This window comes from Porites lutea, chromosome 4 (genome assembly GCF_958299795.1).
Source record: "Porites lutea chromosome 4, jaPorLute2.1, whole genome shotgun sequence".
Classification (NCBI taxonomy): domain Eukaryota; kingdom Metazoa; phylum Cnidaria; class Anthozoa; order Scleractinia; family Poritidae; genus Porites; species Porites lutea.
The window spans coordinates 27065683-27080682 of record NC_133204.1 but is presented as its reverse complement, the minus strand read 5'-3'; the positions used below and the strand labels follow the sequence as shown (position 1 = coordinate 27080682).

Genomic DNA, 15000 nt, shown 5'->3' with positions numbered 1-15000 from the left:
CTCAACTAAAATTTCAAGATCTTTTTTATAAATGGTAAACAACCAGAGTCTCTGTCAAATCTGTTTGTGAATGACAAACCCGTGTCACGCAAACTCTCCGAATGTTTGAAACAAAAAAAGTCAGATTTGAAACTTATCTTGATTTAATAAAGAACGTTAAGACGAGTAGCAGCGACCAAAATGCGGATTTCTTGCCACATGCTACCCATTGAATCTGGGCGCTACAATAAGATACCCAGAGTTGAGACACTTTGCCCCCTGTAATAGATCCATAATTAGGATGAATTCCACTATTTGTTGAAATGTATTCACTCGAATCATCACTTTCTCATATAAGGGGTATCTTCTTGGAGAGCCTATACTCGATAAACAGTAATTTTACGGCTATGTCTTGCAAGGCACTATTTTTATATATCATGTCTATGTGCGATGAAAACATCATAAAGCTTAGTGCTTCTTATATTGAAAATATTCCAAATCGTTATAAATCCGAAATCTAATTTAATTTTCTTTAGTAGTGTAGAAGCCGTACTTAGCCACGTAATTTTCGATCTTAACGTTCAATATACAGTTGATGTTCCTTTCTCTCTTACTTAACTTTTATTTTACTTTGTTTCATTTGTTGTTATATTGAAAGTTTTGGTACTGAAATCTTCATGTCGAAGATAAAGTCAATAAAGTTGTTGTTTATATATACCATGGATATACGCACCTTATAACGTCATCTGCGCTTAACGGGTGTCTTTTGGTCCATAACTTTCAAAACAGCTGCTCCACAGAATGACACTGATAACACGTAACGCAAAAGAATATCGAAGTATGACTGTAGAATAAGCGTCACAAAATCAACCTTAACGGTCCCTTCGGGCATTTTCTGTTTTACGTTATCCTAACCATCTCTTACTTGCGGGCTTTAACAATAGAAACGTCACTATTACCCAACGATTCCGTACGTCCCTGATCTATGAAACATATCGAGATTCTTTCTGGTATACTGACGGTATATTTCAACTTTAAGTACTTTTCTATATATACGCACGAGCCACTAGGGCCAAATCCCTGCGGGGGCAATAATCTCATCGGATGTGAGAACCCCCTGTAAATGAGGGAGACCACATGTCAAACCACATACTCTGTACACACTAAATCCGCTTTTATTTAGTTGAGAAATCAAATAATTTAATAAACGACTTATAATACAGAAACTCCAAAGACCATCCTTGACTAATTAAATTAATTCCCAACTTCAAAAACGCAACGATAAGAAAATACAATTTGATGAAACCACGTGGGAGGTTCCCCGTTCTATCTTACAGGTTTAAAAAATTTACCATAAACCCTCGGCGTGTATTTATACAATGTACAAATAATAATAAAATAGTCTATATACAGAAAATCTATTTTACACTGTTATAAAGATAACTGCTCCTCTTATGTTACAAATAGGACACCTTGATAATCTAAAATTTGAGACTTAAAGATAGTGTTTAACATTACACAATGATAACCATAACATCCGGGGAATGCATTCATGTATACAGAGAGGTCTAACACCAAATTTTCAGCCAACTAGCCAAGCGTTTACTAACAAAGAAAACTGCAGATCTCATTAGCCAAGTGCGATAAACTCAGTGAGAAAAGTTCAATTATTTGTAAGATTCTGTTACAGTCTGTTGTCAATTTTGTTTTCTCACTTTGTTCACCTAAATTGTTAGACTTCTAAGTTGGGTGCTTGCCGTCTGGTTCTTTTTAGTTTACATTACCAGAAATTGAATAATCAACTGCACTTTGGCCAGTTGGCCATTGTTAGCCTCAAGCAGCTTAACACAGCCTGTACCCTTGAAAATACCTCAAAATACTTTTCTAAGAAACTCTTCAACAATGCTGGCACAAGCCCAGCTTTTTATTTTTCCGTCTAGACAAACAATGCATTCCCAGGAAACTATGACACAAGGTCTGACCTGCAGAACCTTGGAAAACAATCTTAAATGTCAAAGCCAAAACTGGCCACATTAGTAAAATAATTAAGACTCTCCCAACCCCTCCCCCTTCACTTTAGTTTTCCCCTTCTATTACATGTCTTCAAACCGAGGGGGACTGGGTATGAGCTGTAAATTATGGGATTATAAACACAAGATCCATACATAGCAAAAAATAACAGAGCACATCAAGCTTTACAAACTGCCCAAGTTTGGCGTTAATAAAAAAAACACTGAAGTACTGTAGATTACAGCCACTCCAAAATGTGAAAATTTACATAACACGTAGCCACATAATTATCTCTTTTTAAATCCCATAATATACGGGTTCTTACCCAGTCAGTCTCGGTTTGAAACTACCCAACTAGCCTTGTTTACAGAGCAATGCTTATACATGTTGATGTAAGGTATGAATAAACCTATCTGCCATTTCATTAAACAAAACCAAATGTTAATACAGGCAAAATAATAAACACCAGAACAGCTTGTGACACAATGCACAGCTGCATTCATACAGTTTCTTGCAACTAACCTACCTGTGTGACTACAGCTGTGCATTGTGTGACAGTCATCTGCAATAACATAACTCAGAAATTAGAGCAACACAAAACTGATATTGGTATCGATGAACGTGTTGCATCCAGTTTCAACAACTTACTGAAAGGTGGAAATAGATGTAGTTTCGTGAAAATACTTTTCTTTGACAACAAAGTAGTTCTCCTTCTAAAATGCGTATTCTTATCAAACTTGAAGTCACTTCTAGGTATGAGAATGAAACCCTACAGTCATAAAAAAGGCATTCCATTCACTGTAAGAAGCTACATTGTACAAGCTCATGCAATACATTTCCTACATTTCCTTGATTATCAACCCAACTTTTCATTTGAAAGAAATTATTGATCACTACAGCTCCTATAAGAAGCAAACAATGCTAATGTCACAATAAAACAGTGAACATGTTCTGGTGAAACAGAACTGTTTGAAGTAACAAAACTTTAAAAAAAACAGAGTCAAAGAAAGAAACAGTAACTCATTATTTTGGTGGAAGTTAGCAAGAACATTTAAAGTATGAGTAATCTACTATAGCAGGATATACTGTAAATGCAACATTAACTGACTAGAGGAAAGAGGAGCAGTTCAAGCTTAAATGACTACTGATTTCTCTTGTTTTATTGCAAATCCTCAAGCCCTTTAAATTACCAAACAAAATGGTTGAAACAAAAAATTTATAAAAATTAATGATCTAAACTATACTATTCCTACCAAATAATACTCCTATAGCACTACAATGGTTCTGATCTGAAACTGACATAAAAATAATTAATGAATATTTGTCCAAAACCCCCCAAAAAGGGTCAAGTTGTACCTAACCAATTTAAAAGCAATATTGCCTTCAGATTATGGTTAGTAACACCAAACCTACACCATCTGTATGTATCTTATTAATAATGCTTGTCAGTGCTATAGCATCAGAACTGGTCCAATAGTCTGTGCCTCTGTGAAGGTATTGTACAACTTGAAGTTGACCACTTAAGTGGCTGACTAAAATCAACAAAAAAAAACTAAAATAGCATATCCCACTTACATGTATGTTTTACCAGATTAATATAACTTGTAGGTGCAAAATTTCTACATTAAATTTATGATGAAATCAACTTTCCAATTAAAATTTCTCCACATTCTACATGTATGTATAGACTCTCTGACTACGTACACAATTATTTTTACTCACATGGTTGCTAAAACCTTCTTTAACTCCAATGATCTTTCAACATACTCTTTAAGGCAATTTCGCTTTGTCTCATTCCAATTATTCCAGTTACTCAAAAACTCAAATGGAGCTCCTGATGTGGTCAACTTCATTGTTACTGTAACTATCTTTGCACTCAATAAAGCAATCATTGTCATTTTTATTATCAATATTGCAGATGCAATAAGTACAAAGACCTAAAACTACTCTTTTTTCACCACATTTTTTTGCATGCGCATGACATTACATGTACACACATTAACCCTTTAAGCCCTAAGAGTGATCAGCATCAAATTTCTCCTTGTAATATCAATGCTTTGTACAACAGAGTGATCATGAGAATTACAGACATGATCACACAAAATGAATTTGCTTGATAGTAATTTTTATCAACTTCTCCCCAGTACTTTGCTAGAAAATGAGTAGGGACAACAAATAAGAATCAAATTTTGATCAAAGGGATTAAAGGGTTAAAGTAACCACTCAATGTGTACATGACCAAACCCAAACAACAATTAAACTTTTGCCATGAACATACCACACCCTCTCAGACTACACAAACTCCATTACTTTCTTCCTTATTCTACAAAATGCCTCTGGAAATTGGCCAAGCTCTTTATTCTATTTTTCTATTTATTTAGTCCAGGATAAAAACCCTTTCAAACAGAATTGATTTCCTCGACAATATTTCTCAATTCCCTTCATCTGCTAAGCAGCCCTAATTCATGAATGATTAGGGCTAGGAGACAAAGGGAATTTAGAGTCAACCTGAATTTAATTTTCACCTGTATCATCAATATTGTTTGAACGAGTAAAAATTAACTTATTCATTATTCTGTTAGAGATCACTTTAACATGCTTGCATGCCATAACTACAAAAAAAAATCATCAAGAAAGAAAACATTATTAACATTTTATGCATCGAGCCAAAGGATTCCTCAGTTTGTCTGTATCATTACTTTGTTACAAGCAAACTGACAATCAGTTCAAGCATAGTTATTACTGTACACTTGCTTAGAAGCACAAACTTAGCTCATCAAGCTCTCCAAGTGATGGATTCTCTCTGGCAGTAGCTTTCAAAACAGAATGTACAAAGTCAGACGTGTGCCCAGCAACAAGTTGGTTTCCTAAGAAAAATAACAACAGGAATTACTTATGGTAGGCTCCTACAGTAACGCATGTACATGCATATGCCGACAGCTTCGTAAAAGCATGTGTTATACAGCTTTAAAGTTAAAACTACCACATTCATCATACAAAAAAAAACTGCTTTGAGGCGTGTGAACGCATTTGAAGGATGTGTGTACTCTAACTAACACACATCTGCACACAAGAAACTGGGCAAGATGGAAACAAAAAAAAAAATTACAAAATTGCTTGCCCTTCAGGCAAGTTGCTGTTGAAGTTTATGAGATGAGAGCTGTAATGCAGGCCCATCAACCCCCTTTTCACTAAATTTACCAAATGTATATGCAACACATAATTACAATATGCAAAGGCCTGAAGAGCTGCTTCACTAGCACTTTAGACAGCCCTTTTCCATGCTTTTTTACTCCCCATGATGATTTTTGAGGGGTCTGACACTGTAGCCTAAGACATGAATTACATCATCATCTACACTGTATAAAGAGGAAACTTAAAACTGTCAAAGGCTTGACTTTCTTGCAATGAATTGTTTTACGGAATAAGGCCCTTGGTGACTCTTAACCTACATGTAAATCAAAAGGTGCTTTTTGCTACACAGGAATATTCAAGGCACAAGTAATTTGTATGGAGAAGCAGACGTCACCTTCAAGTACATGTACACTACGCATTCACTGATCAAGAAAAAAGTGTTATACTTTTAGTATCCTCAACTCGTTTTTATTGCTTCAATTCATTAATCTTGAGCACCCCTAGGGTCCAAGAGTCTATTTGAACCAATTATTTAGGGGGCAATCTTGAGTAAGTGCAACAGCTACCTGTACAAAAGCACTCAAGAATGATACCAAACCTACCAAATGTAGCCTTGATGAGGGACTCAACTTGACCACTTAAGCTTGGCTTTGGTGCTGCTACTGGAGAACTGCCTTTTATTATGATCTCCTTTCTCACCTTTTCAATGACTTCTGTCAAGCGTTCTGAGGGAATGACAAGATAAAAAAAAATTGGTGAAGGACAATACTCCCTTTTGTTAATACCCATAGTCTACCAACCCTGATTATCTCTTTTCATTCTTTAAGTCCCAATATTCAGATACAAATTCTCCAAACTGATCTCCATACATTTCCTTAAAGAATAAGTTCAGAGAAATTAATAAAAGATCAAAGAATTTTCTCTTGGGTGATCATTAATTCTTATAACTGTATCTCTTGACAGTGTATGGATATCGATGGGAGAGAATTGATGTTGATCACTATTGGGACTTACAAGGTTAAAAGCTTCAATGGATGCAATGTTTTACCTTTGGGTAAATGGCTTTTACCCATGGGAAAGTACTTGTCTTTAACCACTCCTCTCTAACTTGCCTCAAGTGGGAAAGTTTCCACAGACACATACATTTTGCAGGGCTCAACATTAACAGCTGCCCGATTACCCAGGGCAACTTCAAATTTCATCCAAGCAACTAAGTTTAGGATCCTAGTCGCCTGATCAGGCAACTGAAATTAATTTTCTGTGAAGTTGTAGGTTAACATGACTCAGTATTTTTGTATCAAGTCTATCTTTCCAACTATCAAAACTGTTTTTACTGTGTACATTTGTATTGAAGGTTTGTATTTACATGCATCTTGTGTGACTGCGTAAATTAAAGAGATTGAAATATGATCTTGAATAGCCACCGCAATTCACTTTCAAAAACTGGAACGTTTTAGTGAGCAGTCAGTACATTGTTCCAATAATATTTATTTCCGTTAGCATGGAGCACACACCATTATCACAGATCTCATTATTTAAATAGAGAGTGAATAATTGCATTTTTAGCCACACCATCCTACAAGTACATTTTTTTATTGCCACTTCATGAGGCACTTGAAACTTCTTGCATAACACATCAATAATGACATCATCATCTTGATGGCAAAATACTCTTGTTAGGTAACAGTGCTACATTTATTTCACGACAGAGTTGTACATTTAAATGCCCGAGATAGAGTTTGAAGATGACCAAAACAATGTTGTATTTTGAGCCTGCATGTAAAATGTAAAGATAGCATAAAATTCCGAAAATAAGCCCCACCATGTATAAAACCCTCCAAATATAAGCCCCCCAAAATCGTAACAGAAAAAACACTCAGTTAAATCGCCCCTCCAAATATAAGCCCCCAGGGGGCAAGTACTTGGAATTTGCTTTCAGATACAAAGTAAAACAACACAAAAATGGTAAATAAAAAATTTCTTTCCCACTACAAGCTAACCCAATCGGTTTTGAAACGCAAATTTCTCTCCGTACGTAAGCCCCTCCAAATATAGACCCCTCCAAAAGGGCCTTTGAAAAATATAAGCCCTGGGGCTTATTCTTGGAATTTTACGGTATGTCACTAAGCAATAATGCCAAGACTGAGACATTTGCTCCAAATATCCCTAATCTCTTTTTTACAAAGCTGGACAGCCGTCTAATGTTGAAGAATGTCTACAATGAACAGTGGGCTCCTGTAACTCAGTAAGAGACAACAAATTCCTGCTACTTTGGTATTTCTGAGGTTGCAACCACATGCCAAGGTGACCATCTTGGTGGTCAAAATAATAAAAATTTTGGCAGGACTCATGACTTGCGCTGCAAACCAGCAAGTATCAAATTTCATCTCGCTTATGATATTAATGTTAACTACCAAAGGACCCTTATATGGAAATCCACATGCAGTTGAACAGTACTGTACAGCATGATGGTTACAATGACAATAAAAGAAGAAAGATTCCAAGTGATGAGGATGATCAAATGGGGGCAAAAATCAACTACCAAAAAAATCCCTGGGGCTTCCAACAAAACCCAAACAATCTGAAAATTAACCCCACCAAAAAAACCATGCAGAATTTCTCATCCTTAAAAAATTTCTGGAAAGCATTAAATAAATCAGAAATTATTTGCGTTTGTTTATTCGTCACACATCTAAAGTTATCTTTTCCGCATCAACACTTGAGACACCCAAGAACATCTTCAGTTTCAACAATAACAGTAATAATGCAGAACAACAACTCTAAACATGTGAGCACTAACATGAATCTGCGGGAAAAAAACCTACTTAAATCAAGCCACCGATTGAAAAAACCAACGCCTTGCCAAATTTTCCTACCCAAAAAATCCCGAATCGGAAAATTCCACCCCCCCAAAAATAATTCTTTGACCATCCTTTTCACTTGAAATCCAGAGCAACCCCATGGGAGAAGAATCCACATAGAAAAAAAAACTTACGTTGTTCCATCTCTAATCCCTGTAATTTCACCTTGTTAGCCTCATGCTGAGCTTTCTTCTTCAATCTACAAGCCCTGTAAACGTATAAGACCAAGAAGTTAATATAGTACCATCACATGACTAAACCACATGCAAAATCAAATCTTGTAATGGAATAATAGGCCTTATTCACAAAACCCACCATCTTTACACACACTTAACTGATGGGACTAAAGCAATGCCATATACTGTAATTTCTCAGGGGCAAACAATAAATCACAGCCAAGTTTGTTTATTCTAAACAACAGCAAATGAGGAACTTTTCATCTTACAGTTAAGATGATAATGGCAAATTAAGGGTAGAAGTGATCGTTGTTACTTCTTTGGATACAATACCACCAGATGTCCTCACAACAAACAATAATGACTTAAATCTCACTTGTTGAAACTTTAGCAAGACCACTACAGCATGTACATGTAATCTGTCGTCTCGTTTTGACAGAATAAACAAACTGGACTGCAATTGCTTATAATGGCAAATTTTATCACTTGTTTACCCCCTGAATTACACTGTACCATATGACACTGCTTTTACTCCATCAATTCTAAAGTATGTGCAAAGATGATGGGTACCGTGAATAAGGTCTGTTTATTCTTATTATACACTTGCAATGGTATTAAAATATAATAATGCAAAATGTTTCTAACTATACATGTCAATGCTCATTACAATCAATTCATTTACACAACCAGGTTTGAAGCACTGGCCAAATTTGGAAGATATTTGATGTTTGTTCCACCACTGATGTCATTGGTGGAATAATACAGCAAAATTATCTGTGCATGATGTTCCACAAGACAGCAGTGTGGTCCAGCTTAGCTGTTATGAACAGCAGTGCAAGCCTCATGAAAATGGCACAACATTTCACAGCTACATGTAGGCAAAGATGACCAAAAAAGATAGCAACAAGACACTGTACACAAAAAAAACAACTTGATGCATGCGCCAACTGCTTTTTTAGGAATATCCACAGAAAAACAAGACTCCCTCACATGCTGACACTTCCAAGGAACAGGAAATGTTTTAAAGAAATTTGACACAGATGAGGATGTTATAAGGTTAAAAATATACATGTACATGTATCATATGGCTAATTATTGAATTTGGCTTTTGTTTTTGCTCATTTCATGCTTCATCCTAATTGATCAGCTTTACCATTTTGGAAGTTCTCTTAAGAAGCCACCCTGCAGTTAAAAACTAGAAATTTAACACACTAATACCCTTATTCACATAAAACAACAATTGGCTACATCTGTGTTTTTTATACATGCATGTAAACTCATAATGTTCTGTTTAAAAGTCACAAATTATTAATTTCTGATCTCGGATATTCGTGACTAATAATTGAGGGGTCAGGAGAATGTCCAAACTGTCATCTAAGAACTTTCAAATACTATAAATAGCCAGTGAAGCATTAAACAACCTGAATTTAAGGCAGCTTAGTACTGGATGGCACAAGATTTTTTCCCACTATTGAAATTCCATTCCCTGTAAATTTTCCATCTCAAGCGTGGTCCTATATCCCTACAATTAATTTTAATATCCCACTGAAACGTTGTTATTGTTTTTTTTTTCCTGTAACAGCGGGGAATTTTTTCAACATTTTGTCATGAATCAATAACATGCCAAAGTTCAGCAATCGTGAGTGTATGCACAAGTACAAAAATTTATTTTTGACTCCCTAATGAAAACAAACAAAATAAACCTCAGCTGACCAACATGTGCCTGCACTCATCACAGAAATCCAGGACCAATAAGTTTGGATTAAAGACTACAGACTGTTTTCAAAATGGCGAGTTTGCCTTATCTAAAACAACGGCTGTTGACACGAAAAATTACACAATAACAAATGAACCTTTTATTTTAACACAGGCGCGAAGGAAGACTGTCATTTAAGCTCACATGTGCAAGAACGAAATTGACAAGAGCAGTAAATTTGCCATTTCCAGTTGCACATGTACAGTAAACTGTTCTAGAATTTTCTCACAAAATATCACCTGATATGTTTGGACTGTCAGTACAATTGATCTAATAATTTAATACCTTGAAGCAAGCTTGTTTTTCTCTTTCCTCGACTTGTTCCTAGCGTTTTGTGGTAACTGGTGGATCGGTTTTAGATCACCAATAACTTTGTTCAGGCGATCCAATTCTCGGCTAATTTCCAACAGTTTTCTTGGATTTGGGGAAAGGTCATCGTGTTCCCCCCTCCGACCCTTCCTATTCCTGGCTAAGCCAGCTCCTTGCGAGTGGTTTCCCACATCAAAATCGTCGTCGCTATCCATCTCCTCATCGGCCGATTCCTCTTCCATCGGCGGGCTGTTCGGCTCAGCTTCCATCGTTTCGGCTTCACTGTCTCTCTCAAATTTCTTCCGCGATTGTCCTTCCTCGCGCTCCTCATACAATCGACCTTTCATTTCCGCAGAAACTAACTTTGGCATTTGGTTAACTTCATCGCTACCCAAACCTAATTTTCTGTCCGGCAAAACAATCATTCTCGTCGGTTTTCCTTGGTCGGGCGTCAATTGTTCCACGGTGCTCCGCCAAGCATTTTCTTGGGTCAGAGTCCAGGTTGGTTTACTTGGCGGTTTCCTCTCCGTTTGTCTAACGTTGGTAGGGTTTTCAAATCTGTCGTTATACTCGCAGTTAGAAGCAATAGAAGCGACAGGTTCTTTTTTTATTTCAATACTTCTCGGCCTTTCAACATTTTCTGCAGTAAGCTCCAAAGCGATATAGCCCTGCGGCTTGCGAGATGTTGAGCAATCCCATGAAGAGGATAATTCGCCTTCCGTTCGAGTGGCTATGCGATGAAGTCGCTCCATTTCTGGATTTATAAGCGGCGACAGTGAGCGATGATCATCATTTAGCTCGGCTAAAGTTGGCCCAGCTACTTTGCATTCCTCATTTATTCTATCACTTCTGAAAAATTCCAACTCCACATCAAGGTCTCCCCCATACCCGCCAAGAGGTGAACTGGGCAACGCTTGGAAATTGTCCCAACCAAATTTTTCTCCGTTCGTTCCCCCCATAAATATCGCTCTTCCAGCCTCAAAATCATCGTCTTCGAACGGAGAAAACACACTCCCAAAGCTGTCCTCAAATGAACTCTCCACGTCCTTTGGAAGCTAAGAAATAAACATACGAGGAAGCAATTATTATATAACTGAGCAAATACAACCCGTCGTTCACGAGGGAAAATTCTTAGAAAGAGCGTGGATATTTGTTCTTAGAGAATAAGGGGCAATTTTTCCGATTCAAATACTTACTGGAGTAAATTCTACTCCTTGCAGCATGTACTTCTATGATTGAATAAAATGTAAACGTTCGCTTTCAAGGATAAAACACAGATATTTTGCCAGTGGTTCGAGGCAAAATTTTCGTCTTTGTTATTGTTTTCATTCCGACCACTGGGTATATGGGATCACGAGACCTGGTTTGTCAAATAAGACTCTACCAACCAATCACAACGCTAACCTTGGCCATCGGGCTCCACCCACTGAATCAACTCGAGGCGATTGTCACGGTTACAGAGCAAAACACTCGAAAAATGGCAGGACCTTTGCTCAAAGGGATGGCTTTTTCGATACACCTTTACAGCTGCTGCCTTTGAAGGATATATTTTTCCTTTTCCTGTGTACGGTTGTTTTGCAAGAAGGGCCGGAAAATGGTGGAAAGATGTGGCAAAACTGGTGTTTCCTGAGCCTATCAGGTTTGTGCTTACGTCACGGATAAAACAGTGTCGTATTCTTAAACACGCCCTGATTGGCCAATCCGTGGCTCTATACATGAAACACTGACGTCATCATCACTCAGCAAAATAGAACGATACTTCGGTCACGTTCACGATGTAAACAAACCCACGTTTGCCCTTTCTTCAAAAAAACACTGGGGATTTTATGCAACAAATTAAAAAAAAAAATGCGACAAACGAAATTTAATACGATCCAAGGAAAATGAGTTCTTCAAACAGTGTAAAATCTCCTCTACAACATATCTTATCATGAGCTATAATGATTACGAATATTCGCACATACAGGGATACAGAATGCTTTGTATTTCCTAGAAGGGAAGAGAGCTCAAATATCCCTGGTGTTTTTAGCTACCAGAAGTTGGATAAATAATACTTTGATTAGTAATCCTATAAGCTCAGAGGTTAAACCAAGTGATAAATAAAATGAAAGAAACAGAACCTGATAATTTTTTGTCCGGAATTTCTTTGGCAAAATTAAACCAGTATTATTAATAGCTGGATGTACTCTAACCTCATATCAATAAATTCCACAATTCATAAACGATATATCCCAAATAACATTGTTATATTTGTACAAGAGGCTAACAAAATTGTAATTTAGGACATTCCCTTAAGAAAAGAAATCATTATTCTAAAACAAAAAATGTCTATCACCAACAAAACAAATTAATGGACTCTCAGTAATAATATTACCCATATACACCATAGATTGTAGCCATAGATTCAGCACTTCAACCATCAAAGCAAGTAAGAGTCAGGCAAAAAATTTGACGATATTAGGATTACAGAAAAACTGAATTTTTTACCTCTCAAGCTGGCCCATATTATATAAACAGACATGTTAATTCCTACACTGTTACTAAGGCTATGTTTACACATATTTTTTCATAGCCACAAGCTAACTGGTATGGTGGGCACACCTGTACACATTGCACAAAAGAGTGGCACTGAAACCTGTCCGATATGTGATCCACTTTCAAGATTGCCGAGGTGCTGCTTCACTCTGCTACAGAAACTGTACGAAAATTGAAATGGTACATGCATGGTATGCCAGTTATCTTGCTATTACAGTAAGTTGTATCAATACAAATAACAGTGTTCATTCAATAATATTGCATTTGTGCAATTTAAACCAGGCTAATTTGTGTAAACTATATGCGTAGACAAGTACAATGAGCATAAAACATTTCACAGGAAAGACTAAACAGGAAATTAATTAAGAAAGACATTGCTTGTAAAAATTAATAATGTCCTCTACATCGTCCTCATGCTGGGGATAAAGCTGAATCTCTACCATGGGTCCCAAAGTCTTCTTATGTATGGGTCCGGTTTTTGGTCAAGTCTGAAATTTAATAGTGATATAAGTGAAAAGCTCCTACACTTTTGTGACTGTCTTTGACCAAGACCCCGAAACATCCCACCCACCAAATATATGTACAAGAAAAAAATTCAAGGTAGTGGATCTCTAAAAGTGCCTGTGGAAGAAAAAAATCCTATTTGGGCTGCAATAGTTATCAAATTTCATTGAAACACAGACTGAAAGTGAAGATTTTTCAGGTCATGCCTTCTCCATCAACTTATTTAACTTTTTCCTGGGTTTATCTGTCCTTCCTTTCCCCAAAGTTGAGATTCTCATACATTTGCAAAAGGGTGATACGAGTATGTGAATTAACATTGGGGAGGGCGTAATGTGACACGTGTTTCAACAAATGAGACAAGTTTTGTGGGTTAATTAATGTAGGATTACTACATAATCAGGTCATAATGTGATTTTATCTTTAACCATATATACACTAACCATAAGCTTATTAAAGGTACAGTCTGTAAGGTATAAATTACAGTCTACCTTCAAGCCCAGTGGCTCATGTATCACATGTAAGGAGCATATAACTTGCTTTCTCTAGCAGGATTCAAGTGACTAGGAATATTTGCATTCGGCAGCATAAGAACGCAACCAAAACTCAGCCTGGGAATGAACATTTACCAGAAAGAAACTTAACTTTTGTGTTGGGTTAATGAAAAAGGAAATACGTCACAGACCTTAGACTTCATGTTCCCACAGCCCATCATTTCTTTAGATCACGAGTGCTTCAGAAAGAAAAACATGTTTAGAAATACTATGGGGTATAATTGAGAATGCTTAATTCAGACAATTTACAATTAAAATGATGACAAAAATCAGCTACAAAAGCATTGAAGATACTGTGCTTGCCTGATACATCAGTCTTGACAGAAAAAAAAAGGACATGGCTCGATCTGTACAGTCAAACCCATCTCCAGATCAACAAGAATTTCAAAGCTAGCTGTCAGAGTAAGCGACTGAAAAGTTTTCACTCCAGTATTTTGAACAGCTGCTCGAGGATATGAGGTTTCTGTGTCATAAATAGAAAGAAAAACAGCTTGCAGATTATGAGTCTCACTGCTTATGCAAGCGAGACTAATGACATCTATAACTTTTGTTTTTTTACTAATAATATACATGAAAAAGTTTCTCGATTGTGACTGGCTAAGAGAAATGCAGTTTTTAGGTAACACAGTGCAGAAAAAGGTAATTGAGTGCAGAAAAGAGTAACAAACGTGACATTCTGATTGGCTAATAAACAAAGGAACTCACTGAGAGCCAATCAAATGCGCCATCTAAATGGCGCAAAATTTGGATCCGCTCCGGGCCAGTTTCGAGGAAAACCGCAATAGTTGGCATTTGCAGCGCATTTGCTTTTGCAACCGAAACAACTGTAGAGCAGCTGAAAAACTGCTCTAAAAACGAAAACACTGGGAAAAGCACTGGTTTTTGGCTCTCTGTTTCGAAGAATTGGTGCGTAGATAAGGAAATTACTGATGAAATAGAAAATTAAGAGCTGGCTGAGCTTAACACTTTGTTCGAGCATTTCTATGCCGAAGACAAACAATAAAAAAGGCGAAGATTATGAACCCGAAAGCCTTTAAGTAATGATGGCATCGCTTGATAGACACTAAAGGAACAAAGGCTGCACCCTGTTCATCATACATGACCGAGAATTTAGTTCGTCCAGAGACGTGTTGGAGGACAAAGCAAAACAGCTTCGCTTGGCTGGCCATGCTGTAAGCGCCCAA

General features: G+C 36.9%; 1 protein-coding gene across 3 annotated transcripts; it reads right to left on the bottom strand.

Annotated features, from left to right (window-relative positions):
* Positions 1–1131: 1131 nt before the first annotated feature.
* Positions 1132–12976, bottom strand: LOC140933147 (uncharacterized). 3 transcript variants are annotated; one of them, XM_073382664.1, is made up of 5 exons: positions 12828–12976; positions 10203–11281; positions 8120–8193; positions 5727–5849; positions 1132–4856 (listed from the first exon to the last, which is right to left on the bottom strand). In XM_073382664.1, the coding sequence occupies exons 2-5, from the start codon at positions 11183–11185 to the stop codon at positions 4744–4746; spliced, it is 1293 nt and encodes a 430-aa protein (XP_073238765.1). In that variant the 5' UTR covers positions 11186–11281; positions 12828–12976; the 3' UTR covers positions 1132–4743. The 3 variants fall into 3 exon arrangements, with proteins under 3 accessions (XP_073238765.1, XP_073238764.1, XP_073238763.1); XM_073382663.1 differs by lacking the exon at positions 12828–12976 and adding an exon at positions 11631–11785; XM_073382662.1 differs by lacking the exon at positions 12828–12976 and adding an exon at positions 11423–11618.
* Positions 12977–15000: the final 2024 nt, after the last annotated feature.

Bases quoted from the DNA above. Each gene is read 5' to 3' on its own strand.
- LOC140933147 (XM_073382662.1), bottom strand. From the start codon at position 11,449: ATGCTGCAAGGAGTAGAATTTACTCCA. The intron at 11,282-11,422 runs GTAAGTATTTGA...TTTATTTCTTAG, and splicing joins AAGGAGTAGAATTTACTCCA to CTTCCAAAGGACGTGGAGAG. The intron at 5,850-8,119 runs GTAAGTTTTTTT...TCATTCCCTCAG, and splicing joins GGGATTAGAGATGGAACAAC to AACGCTTGACAGAAGTCATT.